At 35.5% G+C, this 27,704-nt stretch overlaps 4 protein-coding genes across 7 annotated transcripts; all 4 read left to right on the top strand.

The window, feature by feature from the left end:
* The first annotated feature begins 245 nt into the window (after positions 1 to 245).
* Positions 246 to 3,440, top strand: LOC116004630. 2 transcript variants are annotated; one of them, XM_031244756.1, is made up of 4 exons: positions 246 to 344; positions 948 to 1,699; positions 1,798 to 1,917; positions 2,031 to 3,440. In XM_031244756.1, the coding sequence occupies exons 2-4, from the start codon at positions 956 to 958 to the stop codon at positions 2,949 to 2,951; spliced, it is 1,785 nt and encodes a 594-aa protein (XP_031100616.1). In that variant the 5' UTR covers positions 246 to 344; positions 948 to 955; the 3' UTR covers positions 2,952 to 3,440. The 2 variants fall into 2 exon arrangements, with proteins under 2 accessions (XP_031100616.1, XP_031100615.1); XM_031244755.1 differs by lacking the exon at positions 246 to 344 and having other exon boundaries at positions 354 to 1,699.
* A 799-nt stretch (positions 3,441 to 4,239) lies between these two features.
* Positions 4,240 to 7,970, top strand: LOC116004210 (mitochondrial substrate carrier family protein ucpB). 2 transcript variants are annotated; one of them, XM_031244169.1, is made up of 9 exons: positions 4,240 to 4,481; positions 4,584 to 4,703; positions 5,813 to 5,874; positions 5,966 to 6,202; positions 6,273 to 6,440; positions 6,565 to 6,614; positions 6,715 to 6,847; positions 7,048 to 7,085; positions 7,499 to 7,970. In XM_031244169.1, exons 1-9 carry the CDS (start codon positions 4,460 to 4,462, stop codon positions 7,593 to 7,595), a joined length of 927 nt encoding a protein of 308 aa, XP_031100029.1. In that variant the 5' UTR covers positions 4,240 to 4,459; the 3' UTR covers positions 7,596 to 7,970. The 2 variants fall into 2 exon arrangements, with proteins under 2 accessions (XP_031100029.1, XP_031100028.1); XM_031244168.1 differs by having other exon boundaries at positions 4,240 to 4,505.
* A 3,209-nt stretch (positions 7,971 to 11,179) lies between these two features.
* LOC116004284 (RNA-binding protein BRN1-like) lies at positions 11,180 to 16,080 on the top strand. 2 transcript variants are annotated; one of them, XM_031244261.1, is made up of 10 exons: positions 11,180 to 11,517; positions 11,685 to 11,767; positions 12,450 to 12,501; positions 12,762 to 12,887; positions 12,998 to 13,077; positions 14,005 to 14,181; positions 14,407 to 14,496; positions 14,611 to 14,749; positions 15,467 to 15,610; positions 15,685 to 16,080. In XM_031244261.1, the coding sequence occupies exons 1-10, from the start codon at positions 11,343 to 11,345 to the stop codon at positions 15,810 to 15,812; spliced, it is 1,194 nt and encodes a 397-aa protein (XP_031100121.1). In that variant the 5' UTR covers positions 11,180 to 11,342; the 3' UTR covers positions 15,813 to 16,080. The 2 variants fall into 2 exon arrangements, with proteins under 2 accessions (XP_031100121.1, XP_031100120.1); XM_031244260.1 differs by having other exon boundaries at positions 14,407 to 14,749.
* Positions 16,081 to 20,945: 4,865 nt separating this feature from the next.
* LOC116004135 (myelin transcription factor 1-like protein) lies at positions 20,946 to 21,422 on the top strand. Its single transcript, XM_031244065.1, has one exon. The coding sequence runs from the start codon at positions 20,946 to 20,948 to the stop codon at positions 21,420 to 21,422; it is 477 nt and encodes a 158-aa protein (XP_031099925.1).
* Positions 21,423 to 27,704: the final 6,282 nt, after the last annotated feature.

Below are 27,704 nucleotides of genomic sequence, written 5' to 3'. Positions count from 1 at the left end.
TTTTAATTAATGAAAACAAACGGCTAAAATGGCACCCGTTCTGCGATGTTCACAGTATAACGATTGTCTTAGTCAAGGTTGGGCTATTTCAAAGTGAGTTTCCTCTTTTTTCTAGTTTTAAAATGCAGGCCGCTGTTTTGGGTCTCCGTCATCATCTACCGGGCTTTGGATCTAAGCCCAACACTGATAATCTTTTTGCATTTTTATTTTTTTTAAGTTTTTGCATTTATTTTTCCTGAATTATTTCTATCTTCCTTGATATTTTCTCCCAAATCGCTCATCCTGTTCATCAGCCAGGAGCTCCCGTATATCAGCAGCGACTTCTGCTCTCACGATAATTGAAGGTCAATCGAATTGTTCATACTCACATATATGCAGCTGAACATAGATCTTATGTTCACGCAGCTATGATTTCGCTGAAGTTTATTAGTATTTGTTAAGGTTTTTGCTGCACAATTATGTTTGTATTTGATTAGGGATTTCACGGTAAACTCTGTGAGGTTTATCATCAGTCCTAATGTCTTCGAGGTTCTATGTTCTAGAGAACTGATCTATTCTCGATTTGTGTTATAAACTCACAATTTCACGAGCTATTTTAATTCATTGTGAATTTCTATAAAACACCGAAAATTCATTTACACTGCCAATTCTGTTACTTTCAGATATTTGGGGTATGAATGTTCAGTTGCATACTGGTTTGATGCTTTGGGTAATGGTATTAGAGGATAAAAATATCAGTTAGTCTGTTAGGATTAGTTAGGATATTTCTGTTAGTTAGTATCTGTTATCTCCCTCATATGGATACTGAGTATAACTCAGCATATAAGTGCAAAGTGTAAAGATGATGAATGTTGGTTCAATACAGACTACTTCTTTCTACTCTCCCCAATCTCTACATTTGTGATAAATGGAATTTGTTTTTGAATTGTAAATGCTGGTGTTAACAGGGAAGACCATGGCTTCTAAGAAGGGTAATAGAAAGGGCTTTGTGGAGTCTGCTTCAAAAAGCACACTCAAGAAAACCCCCAAGTCCTTAAAGGTCAAAGAGAAAATTGTGAAAGAATCTTTGCCTAAGAAATCTTCTCGAGGCAAAGAAGGTGAGAGCAGCTCACAAGTCAAAGACAGGAAGGAAAATGGAGGGCAGGGGATTAAAGATGGCAAGAAGGTCAGTGATCAAAGTCAAAGAGCTGAGAAACGACCTAATACACAAGCTGGGAATAAAAACGAGCGGCATATAGATGAAAAACATAAAAAGTTGAAGAAAAGGGACCAGCAGTCCACTGTGAACAATAGTGGAAAAGATAGAAAGGAGAATGTAAGGGAGGAGATCAAAGATGGCAAGAAGTTTAGTAGTCAAAGTCAAAGAACTGAGAAGCATCCAAGTAAGCAATCTGGTAGCAGATATGAGCGACAAATAGATGACAAGCGTAGAGAGTTGAAGAAAAGAGACCATCGTTCCACTGAGGGCCTTGGTGGAATGATCTTTATGTGTAGTGGGAAGACTAAACCAGATTGTTTCCGCTATAAAGTAATGGGTATTACTGCGAATAAACAAGATGTCGTGATGAGAATCAAACCTGGTCTCAAGCTATTCCTCTATGATTTTGATCTCAAGCTCTTGTATGGAGTATATGAAGCATCATCAACTGGTGGAATGAAACTTGAACCGGCAGCCTTTGGTGGGGGATTTCCTGCTCAGGTCAGCCTCACTTTTCTTATTAACATCTAGTGATTTCTTCTTCATTGTCTTTTCCTCTATCCATCAGAAGTTTGTGTTGATGATTGGCCACTAAACAGGTCCGATTCACAGTTATTGAGGATTGCCTTCCCCTGCCTGAAAGTGTTTTTAAAAAAGCTATCAAGGATAATTACGATGAGAAGAGGCACAAATTCAAGACTGATTTGTCAGTTGCACAAGTATGAAATCTTGCTTATTTACAGCAAAACTGTCTTAAAGCATGTTTTCCCTGAAAATTATGTGAAAGTTTACCATGTTTTTCCTCTAAGATGCCATTTTCTATTCCTAACAGGTGAAACACTTGATGAAGTTGTTTAGGCCTACACCATGGTTGCATGGAACATCCAAATCTTCTCTTCCTGAATCCGTGCCAGAGTCTGTTATTCACCACACATCTGCAGGGACTTTGCCTGGTGATGAATTCCAGCAACAAGTGTATAGAGAATCTTACATTATTAGCAATGGTGCTGAACCTTTACCAATTGGTCATGAGAGGTCACTCTTGACTAACCACCACATCACGCGTAATGATGCACCCTCTTCTTCACTTTTTCTCACTGAAAAAGAATATAGAAGCTATGGTCTTCAACAAAGGAGACAGCTTGTGCCAACTGACTCTACTGCTGGTATTGATCATATATTGGATCGTTATCGACCTAAGGAAGGGATGGAGCAATCTCTGAGGAACCCTGCTCTTGTAAGTGGTGGTGCTTCATCATTGCCACGGAATGAAGCTGGTTTGCCTGATCCTTATTTCCTCAGTGAAAAGGAGTACAGAAATTATGGCCTCAAGGGTTATAAGGAAGCGACCACTACTGTACAGCCTTCTCTAGAAACTGACACTACAATGACTTCCACCATCAATCTTGGGGTACAAAACCATGACTCATACAGTTGTAATCCCTACAATGACAGTACCGCATCACTTGTTAATCGGTATCTTTCCTTGCCAATGAGACTGCCCGAGCCCTTGGAACCTTATTCGCTGACGGGAAGAGAGTCTTACATAACTGAGTCAAACTACTCAAGGGAGACAGGAGGCCATCCCGGTAGAGTGACTGACGAGAGAGAGAATCGACATTCACCATATCGTACCTATGCACCTTCGGACCTCAGCCCAAGATACCAATATCCTGGCAACGTCCCCGACTATTCATCCAATCCAGTATTACTCCGCCAGTCCTATGCAGGTCGTTCTGCATCACGCTACTGAACCTCAATTGCATCTCTTGGGTATCATGTTCCTGCCAGATTCCAGTTATATATGCTTATACTTCCATGGCTAAGATGCTGATTCAATGAAATCTGGCTCTATTTAAAACATGTGAAAAATCTGGGTACACAGGCGCTTGGAGGAAATGAATGCATGGCATGATATAGGAATGCCTGAAGTTCCCAAAAGGTCTTTATTTCAGATCATTGCTGATCCCAAAGAGAACAGCAAGGGATGTTTCCATTTTCTAAGAAGTTGCAGTGGTAAAAGATGGCATCAATTGTACAATAATTGGTTGATCCAAAACTGTATGGCATCAGCTGTTATAAGGCAATGGGATGTTTTTCTCATTATGTGTAACTTATACTGAGCAATATGATCCTGACTGTGTCTTAAACCCAAATTTTCCCGTTCGTTAACTTGTTTTGTATGTGAACAAACATGTTACTTTTAGGTGTTTATATGATAATTTTCCTGTCCTATTTTATATTCCATATTTACTAGTATTAATCGGCTAAATTTACAAATTTCTTATTTTTAACAACATTCTATTTTCTTTTTCTACTTTTTATATTCAATAGCATTATAATTTTAGTTTTGTATTTAAACTAGAGGACACTCAACCAAATTAGTTATATTGTTGACTTAATAACTCATATAGTTACAAGTTTAGGCCTTAGCTAGTTTATATGATTGTAGTATTTTATCAACTAGGATCAATATACCATTGGGTTGTGAGTGCAGACATTATAAACATTTTAATTTAATTATGTACAAGAATCAAGAATCACATTTGGCTAAAGCACTAACATATCATTGGGTTTAAGCGCTCACTATGAAAGAGGCTTTATCCTAGATAAAAGGTAAACAATGGCGTAAAGCATGTATTCAATCAGATTGCCAACTAGTCTGCATTACCTTTAACGACTCTCTGCCAACTAGTCTGCATTACCTTAACGACTATCCGATGGGCTTATCATACACTAACACATTGCCAACTAGTATGCATTACCTTTAACGACTCTTCCATGGACTTATCATAAGCTAAAACTATAATTAGGGACTGTCAGGGGCGGTTGTTACTTTCTGATTTTCAGGCTTTTGCCAGATATGTTAGTAGATTATTGAATATGCAGACAAGTTTTTTTTTTTCTTTTTAATTAAGTTTATATATACACACATTTTTCACAAGGATAAATAGTATATAATTATTCGAACTAATAAAAAGGTCAAATAAAGGAGAATAAGAACATTATTCTCACAAGGCAAGCCACAAATTTAAGACGCCATGTTTGAGTGGAACTTTTTGGTAGGAACTGGAAAGGAAGCTTACGACGTCGTTAAAAACAATGAGGAGGATTGAGGATCTCACCATCCCCCGCCTGCGCACGTTAACCGCAGTCCCTAATCAGTTATATGCACGCTCTGTTCAACGGTTCAATTAGTTATTCCCGTTACACCGGAGCCCAACCGCCGGACAACCACCGCCGCCGCAACGAGAATCAACAATGGGCGGCGACTCTGCTTCCGGTGAAACCTTGCTTTCTGTTTCTGGTCCGCTCGAATCTCGGTTTAAATATCTAAACCTCGGGATTTCAAAAGTCTGATTGCATTTATCTTGATATCATTCAGGATCGAGCAAAGTAAAGCAGCAGAGGCAAAAATGGGGCGTTTCAGCTTCTGATGTTGCGTACCACTTCGGCACCAGTGGGATTTCGGTTGCTGCGGCCACTGCCATCACTCACCCTCTAGGTAAATCTTATGCCAAATTATTTGTAAAATGCTGCCTGACTTAAGATCACTGAGAACTGAGATTGATGGTTGTTACATTTATAAAGCTGTGTGTGCTTTATGCTTAGTTATAAACATTTCAAATGTTATGGAAGTGTGCATGTTTGGTTGGAAGAAACCGCAGCCACTACCCGAGGGGTGCAAAGATAAATCTCACCTTGCGACTTTAGCTAACCACAAGGATGGTAAGGTTGCACATAGCTGACTGGATCAATCCAAGAAGACCAATAACCCGTTCTCGCTAGGAATCGAACTTGTAACCTGTTACAGGCCGAGAGGATTGGGATTGCCTCACAGGCCGGTGTATAGGGCTTGAGGGAAAAGCCGTGGGTATCGAGGATGTGGAAGGTCTACCTATGTTTGTAGACAAGAGTAGGAACAGAAAAGAAAAGAATAATCAATTCCCAAAGTAACCTAGAAGCGTTATAGAGTTCTTCTCCCCAAATGTCATTAGCCAAAGAATTCAATGTCTCTACAACAAGCCTGCAGTGGCTTTTATATATGCATGAAAGTAACGTTACGAAATCTAAAAAATAGGAAGACTGAGTTATGTGAATCTATGCATGAAAGTAACACTTAAGAATTCAAAAAAATAGGAAGACTAAGTTATTTGAATAAGTCCCCATCTCCTTAATCATGCAAGAACTTCCCTTCTCTTCCGTCTTTGGTATTGCTTGCCAGTAAATGTATCGTAACCTTGTGGTTACCAAGTCAACAGCTCGACCAATTTGGCTGGGGTTTGCCCCCATATGAAGTTATTTATTTATTCATATGAAATGATGATTGATCAAGGTAAGTTGGGGACTAAGAAATCCCTAAAATATGAAAGTAGGGCATTTTGAATCTTGCACAAAGATATATCATAACTTAAAACTAGTTCTTATCATATTAATAATATTGTCATGCTTAGTTGCAGAGTAAAGTGTGATCCTGCAAGGATTTATCTCTAAAACTGTTAATTAGTACTTAAATAACTTGATACGCTTGTAAGCACCAGTGTATCATGTTAAGGGCTTGATACTCAATAGATATATATTCCGGATGTGTGATTGAGTTTATTTTGGATGCAGATGTTCTGAAAGTCAGATTGCAAATGCAACTTGTTGGCCAGAGAGGTCCCTTGACTGGAATGGTAATAAAGAAGTGTTTTTTTGTTCCTTTCTTTTGTTTTTGGGTTTAAAGGTAAGGTAGCAGCTGCTTATTGCTTTAGTTTATGATATTAGGGAAAGCTTTCTGCTCATGTGGTAAGAAATGAAGGGCTTGGGTCCTTGTATCGAGGACTATCGCCTGCGTTGATGAGGTCAATTCTTTATGGTGGCCTTCGTTTAGGCTTGTATGAACCATCAAAGTATGTTGCTGAAATGGCTTTTGAGTCCTCAAATATCATAATGAAGATTGCATCTGGAGCGTTCTCTGGTGCTGTTGCCACTGCACTGACTAACCCGGTGGAAGTTCTAAAGGTAATAGTGCTTAAAAGAAAAGCCTTTTCATAGTGGTCGAGTTTTTCTCACTGCTTCTATGTTTTTCCAGGTTCGTTTACAGATGAATACAAAATCAAACAGAGGACCCATTCGTGAGCTGCAGAAAATTGCCTCACGAGAGGGGGTACTGGCTCTTTGGAAAGGGGTTGGGCCTGCAATGGCCAGAGCTGCTGCTTTAACTGCATCTCAATTGGCAACGTATGATGAATCCAAACGGGTAAACTTCTAAGTGTCACTAACCACTCTCGAATATTTTTGAAGACCCATATGGTCATATTATATCTGTAGTTTTCTTTGTTTATAAACTCGTAAAGATCCTTTGCTATTTTTGCCCAATGCAGGTGTTCCTCAAGTGGACTTCTCTCGAGGAAGGCCTATATCTACATCTCATGTAGGTTCACTTTCTTTTATTATAACAGCAAATATGCATTAAACATACAACTTGGATGTTTCACCCTCTTCATCTGACTCTAGTTTTGCATGGTATGAAGCTCGAGTACAATAGCAGGCACTGTAAGCACCCTCATAACAGCGCCCATGGACATGGTTAAAACTCGTCTTATGCTGCAACGAGAATCAAATAGTGCTGGAATGTACAAAAGTGGACTACACTGTGCATACCAGGTGATAACTCTAATTTCTTGTTGCATTTCTATGATTAGTAGATTTTGAAAACTTTGTTTAGCAATGAAATCTGAATAAATAGAGGAAAAAATGGGGATCGGGGAGGAGAACAAGGTAGCAGGTGAGATTACTGATTTGTTGAGATGAAGGCGCATAAACTTTTCAGATTGTAGCTAACACTCGTGTAATTATGATGCCAGGTACTGCTCACTGAAGGTCCTCGTGGTCTTTACAAAGGGTGAGTTAACAAATGCTTTTACTAATTAATTAAATTTCAACGAATATTTATGTTTTAGTAATTACCAATATATATATATATATATATATATATATATATATATATTTATTGTATGGTCCACCAAGTGACATCCAATTATAGAATACCACATTAACAATTCAGAATTTGTTGTGATAGTAACATAAAGTAGGATGCCACATTCCATCAAGGTTAACATCACACAGTGCACCAAAAAATATGTTACTGGAAAACATAGAATTTGTTATTACTGTCACATAAGACACAGGATGTTACATGGCACCATTGACAATTTGACACACCAAATATCACACAAAGAGGGCATCACTTCCTCGTTTCTGTTTTCATATATCATCCGTTTGATTGTGAATGTTGAAATATTTCCATGGTGGCAGTGGCCTTGCAATATTCGCGAGATTGGGTCCACAGACAATGATTACCTTCATAATTTGCGAGAAGCTGCGCAAGCTAGCAGGATTGAAAGCAATCTAGGCCTTCTTTCTGTCGTGTTCATGGGTCATGGCACTGTTAGCTTTATCTGTTGCTGTGGGATCTGCTGATAGGTCATGGGCATTCAAAGACTGTCGTCAATTGTAAGAACTGCTCCTACTCACCTCGGGAATTCTTTCTGTTTTAAATAGAAATTTGTTGCATACTCAATAGTTTTCCATTTTTGGTTGATGATGGATATAGTTTTGTAGGCATTGTAGCAGTAGGGAAACATTTGTATTGGTTTAGGTTCCTACCATCCATTATACCAAGCTAATCATTCTTCCAATGTACTCTGAATAAGAAAATAAAAAGAGTTGCCCTCATTTAGGGGCCAGTCTGTATTCTTGTAAGTTTAATACAGTAGTAATTGAAGGATGTGCTCTATCTAAACTAAAAGGCTAAGCTGGACACGCCCCGACCTTTGGCATGGCTTTGATACCAAATTGAAGCATGTGCTCCATCTCAACTAAAAGCCTAAGCTGTTATTGATTGCACTTTATGTTTTGCTCAACAGTAGTGACTAGTGAGTTTATGTATCCCCATTGATAGCCTAAATTAGACAAGGAGTCTAGGGATTTGCTGTAGTGTAATGTTGGGGCAAGTTTGAACATTCCTATTTATCCATGCTATAAAAATATAATATTCTGCACACACAAAAAAAATGTAATATTGTTTCTCAATTGTCTTTTTTTAATGTAACAAACAATTTATGTTTGTTTGGTTTGCAATTTATTACAACTTATTGCAGTACTTTTTCCTTTAAATAACTTGTCAAAGTAGGGAGCAAATGATATTCATTGTCTTTGAGGATGATGGTTGCATTGCATTTATTACTCTACACCCAATTTTATTTAAGATTTGTCAAAAATAGTTAGAACTTCAATATTAATGGCAGGTAGGGTGAAACTCTGCAGGTGATACTGTGATAGTGAGGGTATTGATTGTTATGGTATAAGAAGTTTTACTTAAAATTTGCTTCTAGCGATAGAGTAGGGATTCTTTGTGTGCAAATGTATAATTTGGTGCTGAGTCTTGAAGCTACGAATTAAAAACTATTTGATTTACTATAGATTTATTTCTTTTAATTATGAAGTTGTATTAATAGATTTAAGATTTTGTTTTTTGAACATTTGATTTTTGTGGTACCTTCATATTACCTCATGTAATCCTCGATTATCATTTTATCTAGGCAAAAATTACACTTTTCGTCTCTAAAGTAAAATTTGTTCTTAATTGTTGATCATGTCACTTTTCGTCCTTAAGCTATTATTGGTGTTGCACTGAAAAGTGAGCACAAAAAAGTTAATCAAATGACAAAAAGTGCAACACCAATGATAGCTTAGGAACGAAAAGTAAGCACGACTAACTCTTATAAACGAATTCTACAATTATCATATAACTTAGGGGCGAAAAGTATAATTTTTCATTTTATCTACTATTTTTTTTAATACCATTGAGTCTGTTATAATGTAGTATATTCATAACTACTTTATTAACCTACTGAAGTACAAAGAGTTAATATCGATTACCGCCTACCGAGATTTGAAATCAACATCTGCACAATATATGCTACCCGGAAAAAAAAAAGCTTATCAAAATGAATAAATGATTAAAGGAGTCAGAAATTAAAAATCAAGGGATTAATAGTGTAACAACTACGACCTATTAACAATTAAGAACTATATGTGCAAATGTCATGAAAAAAAAAACACAAAATTTAAATAATAATTCGATGTTAAGAAAATAAAAAGCAAATAATATTTAAAAATAGATAATAATATTTTATACCCATTGACTTAATTGAATCGCATATATAGAAAAGTATTTGAAATGCAAATTGGGGTGAAAGTGGAAGGAAAGGTAGTGGTTTTGATTGGAGGAGGATTGGGCGGGACAGTCTGGCGTCTTTAGCATTTAAGTCTCCTTCTTCACACTTATCTACAATTCTACCCTTTTCAATTCATTTTGGTTGATTTTGCTACACCATTTTTGTTTTGTATCGATACTCACACTTTTGTCCACACCATACTCACATGGACGCTGGCTTTCCGGTTTCACGCCATGATTAGTTGCCCAATTTCTATTATCGAAGAGGCAGAGATCGTTATGGGATTTCTTGGATGTAGGTGTCAATTTTCTTTTGACAGTCATTTAGTATGTATAAAATTTGTTTTTATGTGTACGTGTTTAATGTGACACTTGACAATACTCGTTTTTACATAATACATCTTTGTATCATATCATGAAAAATAACACTAGCAATAAAGTGGTGTTATATTACTGTCATGAAATTGAAGATTTGAAAGGTACGAAATGAACTAATCTGGAATAACAAACAACTAAGAATCTATAAGCCTATTACACGTGCAATATCTCTGGCAGAAAGCTGGTCATCGATCATTCATGTTACTGTTTCCGGTCATCAGCCTCCACAATCCCAACCTCCTTTGCAGATGGATCATATACTCATCCATACATCAAAGAGCATGCTCACTTGTAGTTGTAGAGTTGATGTTGCTGTTTTTAGCGATCGTGACCAATTATCATTTGGTGTTGTTCTCCTTTCAGACTCATGGCTTCTTGGGAGTCACCAACGATTTACTCAAATGCATGGAGGATCCACGCACGGTTGAAGCATTGGCTGTTAATGAAGCCTTATCTTGGCTTAAGAATGAGGGTTGGCAACGGGTTAGATTAAAGCTAGATTGTCTCAATGTTTGACATCTTCTTAACACTCCATCTATGGACTTCTCATATGTTGGTTGTTTTGTTGAGAGTTGTCGTCAGCATGCAAGGCACTTCGAATAAGTGTCATTCCAGTTTATTCATAGATCAGGAAAAATGTTAACTCACACTTTAGTCAGAGCCACAGATTCTCAGTATGGTCTTCCTATTAGATATAGTATCATCCCTATATGTATTCAACACTTTTTCTCTTTGTAATATGGTCTTCCTATTAGATATAGTACCAACCCTATGTGTATTCAACACTTTTTCCCTTTGTAATATTTAAGCTTTGTTTTGTTAAAAAAAAAAATATTGATTTATCTCATCAAGGACATGTGAACGAGTTCATGAGAACCATGATCCAGTCTGACAAAATCAAGAAATTTATATTATTAAAAAATAGAAAAGTGTCATCCCTTTTTATCTGACTTTAGTGGTAACCGCTATTTATCACTTTCAAGAAAAATTCATAAAGAAATAAATCGTATAAATATTTCAAATCACACACATAAACTAGTTTCAATACTATCTAACAAAATTCATCACATAAGATATTCAAATCACTACTTTAGTGCATAAAATTAAGGGGTTGATATTGGCAAATCTTTTATTTAAAGACTAATTTAACCTTTTTACTTATCTCATGGATCAAAAGGCAATTAACCTTTAAAAATAAAAATAAAAATGAAGAGTCTTTATGAGTCACCGCCGTCTTATCCATATGGCTTTACAGTTAAGCAGGACCCAACTAATGTGGCAGTGGCGTAAATAATATACTGAACGAAGGGCAATTTTAAAGTCAACAATAATAATAAATTCCGGAGGATCCAATTTTGCCCATTTACCCGAAAAAGGGCCCGACCGGAGCGAAGATTCAACGCAGAAGAAGAGAATAGTGAGAGAAAACGAGCGACACGGAGCGAGATCGGCACGAAGCAGCCGTCAACGACAGGAGAAGAAGAGAGTGAAAAGCTAGAGAGAGAGAGAGAGTGAGTGAGTTGACGTGTCGCGGCGGCATTAATGGCGGAGGGGCAAACGGAGCAGCCGCTTAAGCACGGCGAGGAGAGCGTCAAGCTCTTCGTCGGCCAAGTGCCGAAGCAGATGACGGAGGCGCAGCTGCTCGCAATGTTCGCGGAGTTCGCTATCGTTGATGAAGTCAACATCATCAAAGACAAGACTACGCGAGCTTCTCGAGGTTCTAACTCTCTCTCTCTCTCTCTCTCTCTCTTCTGCATTTTTTTGCGTTCTGGATCGCAATGTGCGATTCGAGCGTTTCGTTGACTTTTTTTCTGCTGAGATTTGTAGCCTCTGATTCTCTGAATGCGTTTCGTTGGTTCTGGAACCGTAATCCGGATTTTGCAGGGTGTTGTTTCGTGATATGCCCGTCGAGAGAAGAAGCGGACAAGGCTATAAATGCGTGCCACAATAAGAAGACGCTTGCCGGGGTTGGTTTTCGCGGACTTTACCGTTTGTTTTGATGTGCATTGTGCTTAACTAGTAGTATAGGTGGAGAAGGTCGAAAGCTAGATGTGTAGATTTAATGAATGTTTCATTAGTTGAATTAATTGCTGTTTCTCATAATCCGTTGGTAATGCAGCATTGTAACGGCGGAGGCTTTAATTACTGCTGATTATGTTGGGACATGAAAACTTGTAGAGAAATTACTGAACTGTAATTGATTATTTGACAAGTTGATGGAAATATTAATTGGCTATTACTATCCGGATGTTGTGGTCTAGTTGATTTGTAGGGTAGAAGCCTAGTTGCTAGTTGGCATTCTAGGTGGTTGGCTTGTAGGGAAGAAGCCGTCCAGGATTTTTGGCATTGTTGGTGGTTCTTTGGCTACCATTGCTTCTTATGTTTCCTATTCTAAGTAAATGTGAATGATAACTGGATCCATTACATCACATCTGAACAGATATAACAGAGATTAACTTTACCCATGAGGGGGGGAATGGAGATTTTAATTTGACTGCAACTAAGAAATCAATATATGGATTTGATGAAGGGGACTGAAGTTTACACAGCATTGTATCTATTATTGAAGCTAACTTTAATTTGCATACTGTGACTTATGTGCTTGTTCTGTTCTGAAATTAAGGCATCCTTTCTTTCTGTTCAATTCAGGCTTCTAGTCCATTGCAAGTAAAGTATGCAGATGGCGAGTTGGAAAGGCTAGGTGTAGTATAATTTAAATTTGTGGTGATAAGTATATTCTGTCCTTATGATTGTTCCTTTCAATTGTGATGTGTTGGTCTTTTCCTCTTTTTTTTTTTTTTTTTTTAAAATTATTTTTTTATAAATTTAAATACGAGTTCTGGAATTTTTTTTATTTTTTATTTTTAAAATGAATTCTCAATTGCAGTCATATTATGCTTCAAATTTTGTAACTTGATTAATCATTTCCTGTTTTTATATACTTTTTTTTTTAAACAACAGAGCACAAGCTTTTTGTTGGTATGCTACCAAAGAATGTTTCTGAAGCTGAACTCTCGGCCTTATTCTCACAATATGGAACCATTAAAGATTTACAAATTATTAGAGGGTCTCAGCAAACTAGTAGAGGTACATCAAGTTGCCTGCAGTGCCTTTTCTCAATACTCAAGATCATCTACCATGGCATACTAAATTTCTTTCACTTTCCCATTGTCCTTCAAATGTATTGATTACTGCAGGATGCGCTTTTCTAAAATATGAACAAAAAGAACAAGCTGTTGCAGCCATAGATGCCCTTAATGGAAACCATAAGATGGAGGTTTGAATTTGTTTACCAGTTTGTGTTTACCACTTTGGTTTTTATTCTGCAGGATGAAGAAATATGATCTCTTCTGCTTCCTTAGGGGGACCTTGCTTCCAAAAACTGTATAAGACTAAAATTTGTTATTGTATCTTTTGACTTTGATAGTTGCTTACCAGTTTTATAAATGGCATCTGTGTTTATCATTCCACAGACATCAAATGTATCTTGTTGCTGGCTGTTTTCATGTATTAGGAAATAAGTATATGCATTGTGAATTTAGGAACTACATTGTTATGAGGCAATTTAGGGTAGAATTGTTCTCTATTGTTGGTGACAGCATGTTGTCTGTCAATTTGAATGGCTTATATGTTACCTGCCCCTTTGTTGCAGGGCCAACAGAATGGCCTAGATGCTGGCACTTGCTGTCCAGAGGAGTCCAAAGATCTGGGGATTCTTTACTAGGCCATTTCTATGTGGCACTGCACTCAGAAACTGGGGTCAGTCAAGGATTTTAAGCCATTTCTATTTGGCACTGCATTCTGAAATTGGAGACAATTAGTATGATGCTGGAAAATATTTCCTGCTTATGTTTGATGATAATTTACTTCTCCCTTCAAAATCTTCCATTAGTTTTGGAATATGGCCTCCCTTAATTACAGTAGCACATGTTATTGCACTGTATTTGTTAAGTTTTGTGTAGTGATCTGATCTCACTGTGCACATCAGTATTTGATTTACCAGTAATACCAAAAGTGTTTAAACATTTTCCCCAAAATGGAATGACCTTAAGATTGTGTTACTGTTGTTTATCTATTCATGATTAGTGTTCATGGATTCACCTCATTCCATTGGTTTACTATCATGCCATATGTGTTTTTGTTATTGAGGGATTATATATTTGTATATGCTGGTAGTAATTTTGATCTCATCACTCTAATTCAGGGTTCTACGGTCCCTTTAGTAGTCAAATGGGCAGATACAGAAAAGGAAAGGCAATCTCGGAGGGCTCAAAAAGCTCTATTTCAAGCATCTAATGCACCTGACTCTGGACAGCATCCATCTGTATTTGGAGCTTTACCTATGGGTTATATGCCACCATATAATGGATATGGTTATCAGGTTGGTTCTCTTCCAGTGACCTGGGTATTTTCATGAGTCCAGAGGGGTTTATTATTATTATCATTCTCTCCACTTTGTAAAATGTTTCATGCATGTATCGGTGTGAATCTATTGTTGCATCCTTCTGCTTTTCTTCTCTTTTGTTTTCATTTCACTTGATGTATTCTGTTAGAGTCATAAAATATTTGACCATTGAATAGTCATTCAATTGAGTTGGCTTTGCAGAGTCCTGGAACATATGGAATCATGCAGTATCGCCTACCACCAATGCAGAACCAGCATACTTTCCAGAATATGATTCCACCTGCGAATCAAGTAAGTCCAGTACGTGGCACCAATTCTGATCTTTCACCCAGATTGACTCCAAGAAATTATGCATTGTCACCTACAAGTTATTTAAGATCTGCTTACTCTGTGCCTGGGGTTCAGTATCCTGTGCCATATCCTGGAGGAATTGTGAGCAATAGACCTTTTAGTAATTCTCCTGGTGCTCAACACCCTGGTACTGCATACAGCCAATCTGCAGCATCTTCAAGCATCAACTCAGGATCAGGGGGTCAGATTGAAGGTTAGTAGAATTTTCTCATTTTTCTGTTACGATACAGATGTTTGGTTAGGCACACAACCTTTTATAGGCACTTCAGGCTCTTCAGCATGGTAAAGATGTTCATGATGTTTTAAATTATAGGGCACAGAAGATGTAAGAAGCCAAGAATAGTAAAGACCAAAAACAATATAATGCAGAACAATCAAACAGAACATGATACTGAAAACTCTCATTACAGCCTACTGAAGTAGCTCTCTTAAGTATTTCAATGGGGTGTCAGTTGAATAGTTGAGAGACCTCAAAAAGTTCTTCACTGTACTGTTTTCTGATTATACTTCAAGACCCTTTCCTGTTATATCTCTACACTTAATTGTTGAAGTTAACTAACCATAACACAGACCAGAGGAATTCAAAAATAGTGCTCCGTAACATGCTAGTCTCAACAATTGAAGAAACTGTAAAATATTACCTAGATTATTGACTTTATAGGTCTCTGGGCTGTTAATTTACTTTTACACCATTGATAAATTTAAACAAAGACACCCAATAGAATTTTAATTTTGCCTGTAATATTATTGAAAACTAGTTACCTATTTCTGTACTTGATAGTATGCCACAATGACTTTCTTAAGATATTCCTCTTGCTTGAACTTCCATTGATGAATGCTTGATCAGTTTGATCATATTAAATCCAAAAATAATAATAATAATAATAATAATAATATTTGCTCTTGGCAGGTCCACCTGGTGCTAATTTATTTATTTACCATATTCCTCAAGAATTTGGTGATCAGGAGCTTGCAAGTGCATTTCAACCATTTGGTAGGGTCTTGAGTGCTAAGGTTTACATTGACAAGGCAACTGGTGTTAGCAAATGTTTCGGTACGGATTCTCCAGTTTGATATTAATTTCAGAGTATTGCAGCTCTGTCTGCCTTAATCATCCTCTTCCTGCAGGATTTGTGAGTTACGACTCTCCCGAAGACGCACAGACTGCAATAAACAGAATGAATGGCTGCCAGTTAAGTGGTAAAAAATTGAAGGTTCAACTTAAAAGAGACAATAAACAAAGCAAAGCTTATTGATGTTTCAAGGTCTGGAATTCTTTGCATAGATGATCACACAACAGCTTCAAGGGAGTTACTGGCTTTTAGGAGCCATTCAGGAATTTGACACATTTAACACTACCCGATACTGTTTGTAGCCTCTCCTCATGGGATTAAAGTCCCACAAACTTGTAATTCTTGATTTATTTTGTACCAATGTAATTTGTGATTCATATAATGTTAATTTTCATTCAGACATTGGTTAATTTATTGATTCTTCTCTTAATGGACCTTTTTTCCCTGAGAACCTGCTTTTGTTTGCCCCTAACAACCAAAAGTTTTATTAAATTTCTTGCCTATTTTTCCATCTCTGTTTCTGTTCCATAAGATATCTCTTGGGTATTGTGTGATTTGACTAGTTCCTTCATGAATCCATTCCGCAATTATAGTCAAATGATTATACATCTTAGGCTCTAGATTTCTCTCCTCATTTATGCATTTCAGGAAGTTGACTATGAATCTTCTGGATGATTCAGAGTGCAGCAGCTAGCAGCTATACAGTAGTAGATCCAAGAAATTTGGGCAACTCAAAGGGTACAATTCGTTTCCTTCAGTTTCTGCAGAGCTATTGCTTTATTTTTGTTACATTCTTTTACAATTCTTTCTTCCAAAAAGTTGAATTCCCAACCCCAAGGGTCCCTATGCCTCAACCCAACAGAGCATCTGAAAGGATGTAAATTATGGTAATTCAATTGAACATAGAAGCTAGATTTAAGCATCTTTCACTTTCAGAGGTTGTTCTCCCATTGTGGCTTGTGAGACTCGATTCCTGATATTTCTTTTCAAACTTCACCATCCCTGTGACTAACTGAGATTGAGATGTCCATGTGGGCATTCTTTTACAATTCTTGAATTTGATTAATGGTGTATTATGTGAACAGATGTAGGGTGATGTAGGCGTTAGTGACGCGCACCCACCGGAAGGGAATTGGACGGTGATATTAATCAACTTTCCTTTCCTTTTCTAACAGTTGGACTGGTTTGATTCAAGATTGATTTTACTCACGGTTGAAAAATTCTCGTTGACTTAGTATTATCATGCATGTGTTTCTAGAAGAAAGGAAGGAAGATAGATTTGCATTATTAGGATTAGGATTAGGATTAGGATCAGGTTGTTAATAATGCATGCAGGGGAGGGGAGTAGGCAACCATCTTATGAGCGTTGAAGTGCCCCCTACGGCACAAAGCGCTGTCGGTTAAAAATTAGACGTGATTGCGCATTAGCGCTCCACGTTTTAATCGCAGCAGTGTTACTTGTGTTTTCAGGGATCACGTATCTGTGGGTGGGCTCACAATCTAACTGTCCTGTCTACTCGGGCCCACTTTTTCTGTGCTCATTGTTTATCCAGCTATTAAGCTTAGCATTATTGTACATGAAAACTTATGGATTATATTTATTCAACTCAACATACATGATACATTATCTACTTTATTATGCTTGAATGGGTGATTAAAAACATTATTTTTTTTAAGTATGATGAAATAATAGAATTCTTTATATTTATTGATTTCTAATAACCACTGTTATAAAAATTGACCGAGACGAATTACCTCTCAGGTGGCCGTTTAGGAGTGAGGCGCCCAACTTGTCTAGACGACAATGAGATACTCCGTATTAGGTAATTTCTATCATTTTTTAAAAAATAATTTTAAAATAGTGCGCAATTACTAAAGTAATAATTCATACTAAAGTCAATTAACCATTCACTTGGTCGAATTTAACTTGCCAATTGCCATAAGTATTTTGTAAATTTCCAAGAGTGTTAAACAATCCTCTTAATGTCTTCCAAAAACCATGCATAAAATATGTTAGGTTAGAATATAGGAAAATTTTACTAACACTATATGATACTTTATTTTAATGGTATTTTGTGTTCAATAAAATAATATTTTCCCTACTTAATGTCAATTTTGAGGACCAATTTGTTAGTTTTCATAATTACAGCCAAATGCAACAAACAACACACCACCCGCATGCGGTTTCCTTTCCAATGTAAAGCGCCATGAAGAAAATGTTTGCGCCGAATTTTATATAGGTCAAAATAAGCTAACTATGAGTAGGCTAGAGTAGTCACATGTTGTCGTTGTATTTGTCCAGCATTAATTTCGTGTAGGTATGTATATATTATTCTATTCTAAGAATTAAACCAATTTCGTTTATTTGTCGTTTTGTGTCCATGTTAACCAAAGTCCTTGGTTAGGAATTAGGATCCTATGCACAATTATGCTCAATAAATTCATTTTTAAAATTCCCAATTGCCCATCCAAAGTCCAAAAGGTTGCTACCACGTTTTAAGAGCAAGCAAGTGGTAGTAGCCAACAACCCTACTTAAGGAATTAAGTCCCTTTAAGTATGCTAGTAATGACCGATCTAAAATGAGGTATTTCATTGTGATCTTTTGATACTATGATGCTGCATTTTGATGACCCGACTAGAAAATTATGATAATGGAATTGATGTTATTTCTTCATATTTTTGTTAGCCTTAATTATTTTGCTAAGAATCTAGGATTATGTAATTTTATCTAGGCCGATTTGATTTGAATACTGAGTTCAATTCTATGAGATTCGTTTGAACTATCTTGACTCGTGAGGTTGTTCAAACAATTTGTACTAAGGCTAAATCAAGGGATTAACTAGTATTGTTTTAGTGGCTTGAACTAGTAAATAATGCCAAATTCTAATTACTATTTAATTTGTAAGGTGTTTCATAGTCAACTCTTTAATATCAAGCAATTTATGAAGGTTGAACTTAATTGACTATTATTTAGAACTTAATATTGTGGAGTTAGACAATATTAAATGTACTTGAAACTCTTTGATTCAATAGTCAATATTGTTTTCTCAATCCAATTTGTAAATATTGACTACAACAAAATTGAAGCTTAGTGCATGTAGAGATTTGATCCATTCTCTCTTATTGTGTTATTGTTAAAATAAAAAGGAGAAAATATTAAATTTAACAAGTCCCGTGATCAAGTGGTGAGGCATAATTTTTATACCACAAAGCCCGTCGCACATGATTTTCCTAGTGTGATTTACATATTCTCACCTTAAAATAGTCACTACAATTTCATGATCATTCACTCAACAAAAAGAATCTTAACTACCATTAATTGTTTACATTAGTAACAATTATTTGTGAGTTACTTACTATTTCTATCTTTACAAATTAATTTTTTTTAAATATTTATCTGATCTACTCACAATTTCATAGAAAAAAACATAAATTAGGTCAAATACTGAAAAACAAAATAGAAATCCTTCAAAAAAAATTATTTGTTAATAAAAAAAATAGCCGTTCTTTTTTAAAAACAATATATACTTTTCAATAAATTGTAATGGAGGAAAACGATATAAAAATGGGATCCCGAGTTGTTCTACTTTTCTAGAAGAAATGGGGGTAGGGACAGGCGGCCGGAACACACGCTACAAAACATCGTCATGTGTAGAATACATACTTTCTAGAATGGAGGTCGCATCCGACGTTGACTGGTCAGGTATCCTCCCACGCTCTGCAAACTAATCACTTTTTTAATCTTAATTACTTTTGTTAATCTCTTCATTTTTTTATTTTGATTCTTTGAATCTACAAACTAAATTAAATATTTTGTGTAACGCCACACCAAATATGCATGTGATGTGCGCACTCTCCTTGAAATTTCTGCAAATAAAATAATTATTATTTTTACAAACACAATATTTTTTGTATGTTTATAAAATTTATATACACGGGTATCTCTTGCATTGGGTATTCATAGTTCATACTTCATTGTATTGAATAATATTTATAATAACAATATTTAATTATACTATGTAAAATTATGTTGGTATACATGATAATATGTGTAAAAGATACCAACGTTAATCATCACTAATGTTAATTAACATAAAAGACTTTTCTATGTAATGTCTAGATCGAATTGAAAGTAGTCCATAGTAATAATAACACCATATTGGGATTGAAAGGGTAGCCATATAAGTGGAATACAACTATCATATCTAAAGGTTAAAAATTTGATTCTTATCAACACTCTCTTAGTTGGTTTTACGGTCATGGGGTAGTTGGATGGTGGGCTAACACAACCGTAAAACAATTCAAAGGAAAAAATAAGAGAAAATTAGCAAAGTAATCACAAGATAATTGAATTCAGAACGCGTTTCAATGAGCCCCCTAAGTATTTATACAAGATTTTTACATGCCTTGCAAAAAAAATAATGAAAGTTAACAGGTTTAAACTTAGGAAAGCCTCTCACACCGTCATACTCCTTTTCTAATGTTGAAAATGGAATCCTACACATAATTTGAAGGGAATATAAAAAAAATCTTCATTAACTGCCTCTAAGTACGACACCTGGTTGGGCGTACCAACTCGACTGCCTACACTAAGCGGGCAACCAGGCTATTAGGCCCAATTTGTTATCTGAACGACAGATACCGGATGTACTTCTGACTGGGTACTCTATTTGGATTATCATCAAATACAATAAGAAACAAATTAAAGTAAAAAAGTTGGGTATGGTCAAGAAAAGAAAAGTAAAAAGTGGGTGTTGTATTGATGAATACAAAGATAAAAGGATAAAATGCATTAGGCAGCACATCTTGAATGAACTTTTCAAATAAAACAGCTCCTATCTCCATCCCCTTACTCCTTGTCCATGCTATATACAATATACGTTGTATGTATATATATACACATTTCGAAACCTACCCATCTTTGAGATCTCTCGCAATTTATCCCTTTCACTAATCTGAATAAAAACTCTAAAAGATCTTTTATTTTGAAATTTAAACTTATAACATAAAATTTAGTAGAAAACTATAACACAAAAAATATTCATTAAAGACTAGGTGCAATCACGCGGTGGGCCAAGTGTTTTATATATATACACACATGACATGACACATACATATATCATATACGTAAATTATACGGAGTGTAATATTCATTAAAGACTAGGTACAATCATGTGGTGGGTCCCGGCGATTAGTTTATTAAAGTAGGCGAAACTAGCGACCTCCGTCTTCTTCGTATATTTATGTGTGTGTATATATATATAATCGGAGTTATATCGTAAAGGAGATCGGAAAATTTAAACCGGCAGGGAAAGATGATGAACGACGGCAACGTTATTGATGTGTCTGGATTCTTCGTGTTCGAGGCCACCGGCGATTCGTCGGAGGTTCAGTACGAGGATTCGGCGGATCACGAATGGGGCGACGACGATGCACAGTCGTGCAGCGGTCGTGATTTCGGGGAGGTCGATGATGCCGACGAGGTTAAGCGCGTTTCCAGGTGTTTAAGCTTCGAGGAAAATTACGAGTACGGCGATGATGACATTTGCGACGCCGTAGGCGGCGGAAATGAGACGGAGGAGGACGATGATAGTGATGAAGAAGAAGAAGAAGAGGTGAATCAAGGATGGATAATGAGGGTGAAAAGGTCGAAGAAATTGATGAGGCCGTTGGGAGTTGTGAGGACGACAACGAGGATTAAATCTAAGAAATCGAAGGTTTGTAATTTGGAGATGATGAGTGAAAAGGACAGAGATAGGCTATTCTGGGAAGCATGTTTATCTTCATCGTAATTTAATTTCTTATCTTATAATGTTTTATCCCATAATGTTTTAGTATGTATCATCATATATTCATATCAAGTGTAAATAAATCAATCAGATTAAGCTTTCATAATAATTTTCATTTTATTTATAGTACTCCTCAAAAACTCCAAATATTACATATATGTATATTCTAGGAATTGACAAATCTACAATTCCTCCTGATCTCCCCAGAAGTCCCAGTGAGGACTTGGATAGCTCCCATTTTTTCCATGGATTTAGCAAAGGATTTGAAGAACAGAGGTTGATGAGTCATTTGATCCACAGTTCTTCTGGCATTTTCATCTGTAAGGATCGGAGTGCAACATCAGACTGAAACATCCTCATTTTCTGTTTGAGGCTAACAAAGTAGTCAGAATCAAAATCATGGGAGCTGCCGGGATCCATCTCCACCGCACTTGTGTCGTTAAGGTTCTTGCATTTTGTTCTTTAACACGTCTGCATATGAAGGGCTCAAGGATTGATCCAACCCATTTTATCAATTGCACTATATAATATTCATTGTTATAATTAATATAATTATATATCGATTCAAATATTTTAAAATATTATAATAAATTCATTCTGCGTAATGCACGTACAACGCAATTGCAACACGGATGAAAATACTAGTAGTCCTCATACATTCTAGGAATTAAGTAGTCGATAATTCTTCTAATCTCCTGTGAGGACTTGGATGGCTCCCTTCACAGGGTAAAAGATTTGGAGAAGAGGGTTTGATCAGTCATTTGGTCCACAGTCCTTATGGCATTTTCATCTGGGCATTCTTCTTCTAACCGAACCTTAATTTCATCGATCACATCGTATCCGGCTAAAGACTGGTTAGGGATTGAAGTTGTATAGCCTGTTGCTGAATAGGTTGCAATGTCCCATACCAATCGTGCGACCACCTGCAAATCAGAGAAATTAATTAAATATGTTAATATAATAAAACATAGTATGTGACCTCAACACGGAAAAATTTATCAGACCCAGACATAATAAGGAGACAGACTGAGAGCTCTTTCTATAAATCTAAATGTAAATTAAAGCACAAAGGCAAAGCAGTACATGTAGCAAAAGATTAAGACTAGGACATGAGATAATTAAAATAACCAAGCCCAAGTCTGAGAATCAAATACAAATAAAAGCCCACTGCTCTCGGCTAAGACAAACCCAGCCCAAAATAAATTAAAATCAGACAAAGCCTTCAGCACACACGGCAAGGCCCAAATGAATAAGTGATCCGTCCAAGCTTTAGTTTGATTTATGGAAACACGCAGCCCGGTCACTATTTTAGGTCAATAACTTACAACATAGTTTGAAATTACTAAGTTAACCGTCTGATTAACTTAGTTGAGGTTGTCTCGAAACTAACACCCAGCTCGGTCACTATTTTAGGTCAATAACTTCAACCTAATTTGAAATTACTCAATCATTATTGCATGGACCATGGTCCACACAGGTGTGTGGACCAAAAATAAAAAGTACATTATTTTTGTACTGAAGGTACATTATTTTTGTACTGTAGGTATATTATTTTAGAATACATTATTTTTGTACTGAAGGTACATTATTTGATCAAATAATGTACCTACAATACAAAAATAATGTACTTTCAATACAAAAATAATGTACTTTTTATTTTTGGTCCACACAACTGTGTGGACCATGGTCCATGCAATAAATTGCCGAAATTACTAAGCTAACCGTCTGTAACTAACTCACTGGATAAGACAACAAGATCATGCGCATCGATCACATCATAACCCGCTAAAGACAGCTAATCCCGGGATGAAAATGGCACTCCATGGATGTATTGTAGCTAAAGCTTAGATTGTTGGGTGATGAATGAATGACTATATTATCTGATGAGGAATAATGAATCCTTGATCACCTCCATTGGCATTTTATACTAGCTATACAACCCAAAAAAAAAAAAAACCATTCTTACAGATAAAACTATTATTGAATATATAAAATAAGATTAAAATATTATTTTAGTCGAAATGGAAAATAAGATCATTTGAATATAACATATACCATTTGTGATTGCACTTAATGATGGACTTTGATGAGCATTAACTGCAACAATTTAACCGAACAAATCAATCAAAATTTGCATATAATTTAACCTATTATGTTACATTATATTATATTATATTTTTGAATAGTAGTACCTTTGTTGGGTGTATTAATAGGTGTTGATGGAGAGCAAACCGTAAATCCACCAAACAATGCTTCATTACCAGCTACTGCAGTTATTTATATTGAAGCAAAAAAATTTATGACTGCATTTTATATAGAAAAAAATAGGCGCGTAGGTTATTAAAAAAATGCTCACCGTTAAATCTCGGATGAACTGGATTAAATGGTGAAGAACCAACAGTTGCTTGTAATGCCAACTCATTTTCTAAAATACAATTATAAGGAATTAAGAAGTAGGGTAATGACAACTACATTTATTAGTATGCTGCCTATTATTTTTATTTTTTATTTTAGTTTTTTGAGCTTTTTGCTTGGTTTTAAATTTCATGATTTTCTTCAGGGAACTTACATCCATTTACAAATCCCCAAAGAGTTTGTGGTTAAATTCAACAAACTCTTGAAGGAAGGAGAAGTGTATGATATTCACAATTTCATTGTGCAAACATGTCGCATGAAGTTTAAGTCATGTGAGCATAAATACATGATGAAAGCGAACCACGACACTTTGATTAGTGTTAAGGATCAAGATGGATATGATTTTCCCAAACACATGTTCAAATTCAAAGATTTTGGATCGTTAAAGGCTCCCGGAGGAGTGGATATTAATCAGCTAATTGGTAAATTCTTCTTTAAATTTTGTTCTATACTGGATGTGTTCTCATTTTGTTTTGTTTTACTAAGTTTCTAATGTTACATTCATCACTAACAATTTTAAATCCTTTGTTTGGTTTGTGAAGATTTGATTGGCCGTGTAGTTTCCATTACTGAGGAAAAAGTTATCCAAGTTCATTCAAAACCCCAAAGGTTGATTGATCTTGTCATTGAAGATACCCGGTATGTATTTGTTTAGATGACTTTTTTATTTGTTTAAGTATAATTTTAGGGGTCATCACGTTCATTGTTGTTTTTCACTCGGGGGGAGTCGACTCACGATTACACTATGGGACGAGCACGTTGATTCTGCCTTACCTTACTACAATGCTGATTTGGGAGATCCATTGATCGTTATACTACAGCTATGTAGAGCCAGGGTGAATGATGGTAAGTAATTACCCAATGACAGACATAAATTTATTTGGTTCGATTTTATAACTATTTTAANCATCTTGGTTGATGAGAGCACTCCCGAGGAGCAGTCTTTAAAGAGAACAAATATAGAGTGTTCATCATCTTCAAGAGGTATGAAGAAGCCTAAGATCGAGCCCAAAAATTAGTTTCCTTACTACACTATTAGACTACGTTTCTCTTTTTGTTTGTTTAAGTGGAATAAATGCTCAACAGATGGTTTATTCTGTTAGGCTTTAAACTTTTGCATAATTGTTAGCTTATACACTATAAGAAACAGATTATTTCGTCACTCTTGATGGTTTTGTTGCAATTTCATTTTGTTCTGTTGAGTATGTCTAAATGCAATTGTTGGCATTTTAGTGTAACAGTTTGTTTAACAGTTACACTATGGGTATTTGTGTTTGCATTCTGTCATTTAGGCTTAATTAATGATTTATTATGTTAGTTATTACATAGTAATAGAGCATAGATTTTCACAGAGAAAATACAATATGAATGGCAAACATAGGTGAGCATAATCTGATCTGTATTGGCAAATTTCCATGGCAAGAATGTAATGCTGATAACTAATAGTATAACAGAGGCATGAATTTAAAGGTTGAGGGTTCTGGAATTTGTGCAATGCTGATAACTAATAGTATACTTAATGAACTTTCAGTTTAGGAAGTGGAAAATTATATTTGGGCATTTAAAACTGGAAACATGGACAATTATATCAATAATCTACAAATGAAAATGTTTCAAATTTTACCAGTATCATCTAGGAAAAGCAGAGAGCATATAATGCAGAAATACCACATTTGTAATGTGTTTTGCGCCCAGTAATTCTAGATAAATAGCATATCAAAGAGTAGGAAACTGATACCTCATATGGAGCGATACCCGTGTTTATCTTCCATATTCGATATAGTTCACGTTTCTGCAGGTGACAGCAGATTTAACGCCAGTGAATGCAAGCAAGGTGGCTGTCAAGTTTGATTACTTCAAGATCGCATGCCTGGTATGTACAGTGCTGATATGCATAAACAGATATAAGCAATTTATCTTTACGCTATATCGTGGTGGATAATACAAAGAATAAGCACACAATCTACATATAAGTACATGGATAAAGATTTCTTACCCCTTCTTGGTTTAGTAGTAGTGATTATATACTCAAGAAATTATAAAAAATATTGCTGACCACACCCCATTCTTCACTGGCTGACAATACCAATCCAATGGCGTGATAGCCATCTTTAGTCACTTTAACTATTAACACCACTACTGTACCCTTTATGATCTCATTGACATTATCCCAAATCCTTATTTGCTTCTGCAAAAATCATAAACCAAAACTATCCTCAAAATACTAACAAATTCACTTTATCTGAATTAAAAAAAAAAAAAAACAAAACAAAAACAAGACAAAAAAAAAACAAAAAACAATTGAATGCTAGCAACTTTGCACAACGGAAAATGATTTATAGAAAGCAGACCTGCAAAGCGACTGAACATTGTGCAAGATCCCAAACCTTGAAACTTCTGTGAGAAAGCCTCTCCTTGCTACCTAATTCCCAAATCATAATCTCTCCTGCACTTGTCCCAACTGATTATAGTAAAAAACACCAACATATGGTTTAATTTAAGTCACTACCGAGTACCGAGTACCAAATATGAGTATAATAATGTGGGTGGGAATCAAATTATACAATACAATAAATATAAGTAATAATCAGTCACCAAGAACTAACCAAGAAGAAAAATCTGTTGCACAGGATGAAAATCCATACTCTTGACTGCCGAGCCAGGGTTCAGAGTCATAACAACAGCTTTAGGCAAATCATCAGATGAATATGAGCTTTGCCCATGACTTTGACTGGCATACCCAATAGGCAATATGTTGACAGGCATATTGTTAACCTGCAAATATGTTTATATAAATAAATTCTAACTATAGAATTACAACAAATATGTAATGTGCATAAAGCTCATAATGTGAACAAACAAATTACCATGCATTGCACTCATGTAAATATATGAACTCTCATCACAGAATTTAGTTAAATTAAGAAACAGCTTTTAGTTTTCAAAAAAAAAAAAAAAGAAACACCTTTTAGTTTCAAATGCTAGCATATATTTCTCCCAATAGATTTCACAACAGTGATAAGAAAGTTTCAGCTCAAAAGCATCAAAGCATTTAAAATAGCTGCAAGAATTATCATAGCTTGCCTTAAAAAGTTATTTAACAGTCCTTTGCCTTCAAAAACTAATGATTTCAAATCAAATTTAGAGTTTAAATAGCTTTTTTACCTAATTGATTAGCAATCACATATTTCGATTCACCAAATAAACTACTTACTAAAATTGAATGAAAAAGACCTTCCAGAGCTGAACAAATCACATTACCCAAAAAAAAATAAAAAATAAAAATAAAAATAAACTTTGTTAAGCCTAAGATAGTATAAAAATAAAAACAAAAAATAGCATAAAACTCAAGTGTGGATAGTATAGTTATAATGTGTATGAGTTAGAGCATCTTATCTTGAATTCTTGAAATATTTTCATGTAGCTATAAATGAATGTTGATAAAACTCAAGAAAATCTCCTTAAATTATTATATTAAATATATTGAATTATTACTTTTTTTCCTTAATTCAAAGATCTCTTTAAATTTTTTATTCAAGGTCATTGATCACATAAATTGGGCCATGACATTCATTCTTGGGCTCTTTAATCAAATTTGAACTACTCATATAATTAGCTATAAATTAACTATGATCTTTCTAATTTTGTTGTGAGTATCAGTTTTCACAATTCACTTAAACAACATGAGGAAACTCACAGAATCAACAATTCTAAGGGGGAGAAAAAAGCAAAAGATCACAAATCAAGGTTAGAGCCAAAATTAAATCTCATTATATTTTGTTTCATTCATTATTTTCCTTATTATCTATATACTTTAGGGTTTCTCAAATTGAGAAACAAGACTAGGGTTTCTCAAATTGAGAAACAAGA

The sequence above is a fragment of the Ipomoea triloba genome, chromosome 14, assembly GCF_003576645.1.
Source record: "Ipomoea triloba cultivar NCNSP0323 chromosome 14, ASM357664v1".
In the NCBI taxonomy this organism is placed as follows: Eukaryota; Viridiplantae; Streptophyta; class Magnoliopsida; order Solanales; family Convolvulaceae; genus Ipomoea; species Ipomoea triloba.
This window is presented reverse-complemented; position numbering and strand designations above follow the sequence as displayed.

What these genes read in the sequence shown, in the direction of transcription:
- LOC116004135 (XM_031244065.1), top strand. Translation starts at nt 20,946, where the DNA reads ATGATGAACGACGGCAACGTTATTGATGTGTCTGGATTCTTCGTGTTC.
- LOC116004210 (XM_031244168.1), top strand. Translation starts at nt 4,460, where the DNA reads ATGGGCGGCGACTCTGCTTCCGGTGAAACCTTGCTTTCTGTTTCTG. An exon ending in TGCCATCACTCACCCTCTAG is followed by an intron (nt 4,704 to 5,812) that starts GTAAATCTTATG and finishes TTTTGGATGCAG; the next exon opens with ATGTTCTGAAAGTCAGATTG. An exon ending in ACCCGGTGGAAGTTCTAAAG is followed by an intron (nt 6,203 to 6,272) that starts GTAATAGTGCTT and finishes ATGTTTTTCCAG; the next exon opens with GTTCGTTTACAGATGAATAC.
- LOC116004630 (XM_031244755.1), top strand. Translation starts at nt 932, where the DNA reads ATGCTGGTGTTAACAGGGAAGACCATGGCTTCTAAGAAGGGTAATAGA. An exon ending in GTGGGGGATTTCCTGCTCAG is followed by an intron (nt 1,700 to 1,797) that starts GTCAGCCTCACT and finishes GCCACTAAACAG; the next exon opens with GTCCGATTCACAGTTATTGA. An exon ending in CTGATTTGTCAGTTGCACAA is followed by an intron (nt 1,918 to 2,030) that starts GTATGAAATCTT and finishes TATTCCTAACAG; the next exon opens with GTGAAACACTTGATGAAGTT.
- LOC116004284 (XM_031244260.1), top strand. Translation starts at nt 11,343, where the DNA reads ATGGCGGAGGGGCAAACGGAGCAGCCGCTTAAGCACGGCGAGGAGAGC. An exon ending in GTCTCAGCAAACTAGTAGAG is followed by an intron (nt 12,888 to 12,997) that starts GTACATCAAGTT and finishes TGATTACTGCAG; the next exon opens with GATGCGCTTTTCTAAAATAT. An exon ending in ATGGAAACCATAAGATGGAG is followed by an intron (nt 13,078 to 14,004) that starts GTTTGAATTTGT and finishes ACTCTAATTCAG; the next exon opens with GGTTCTACGGTCCCTTTAGT.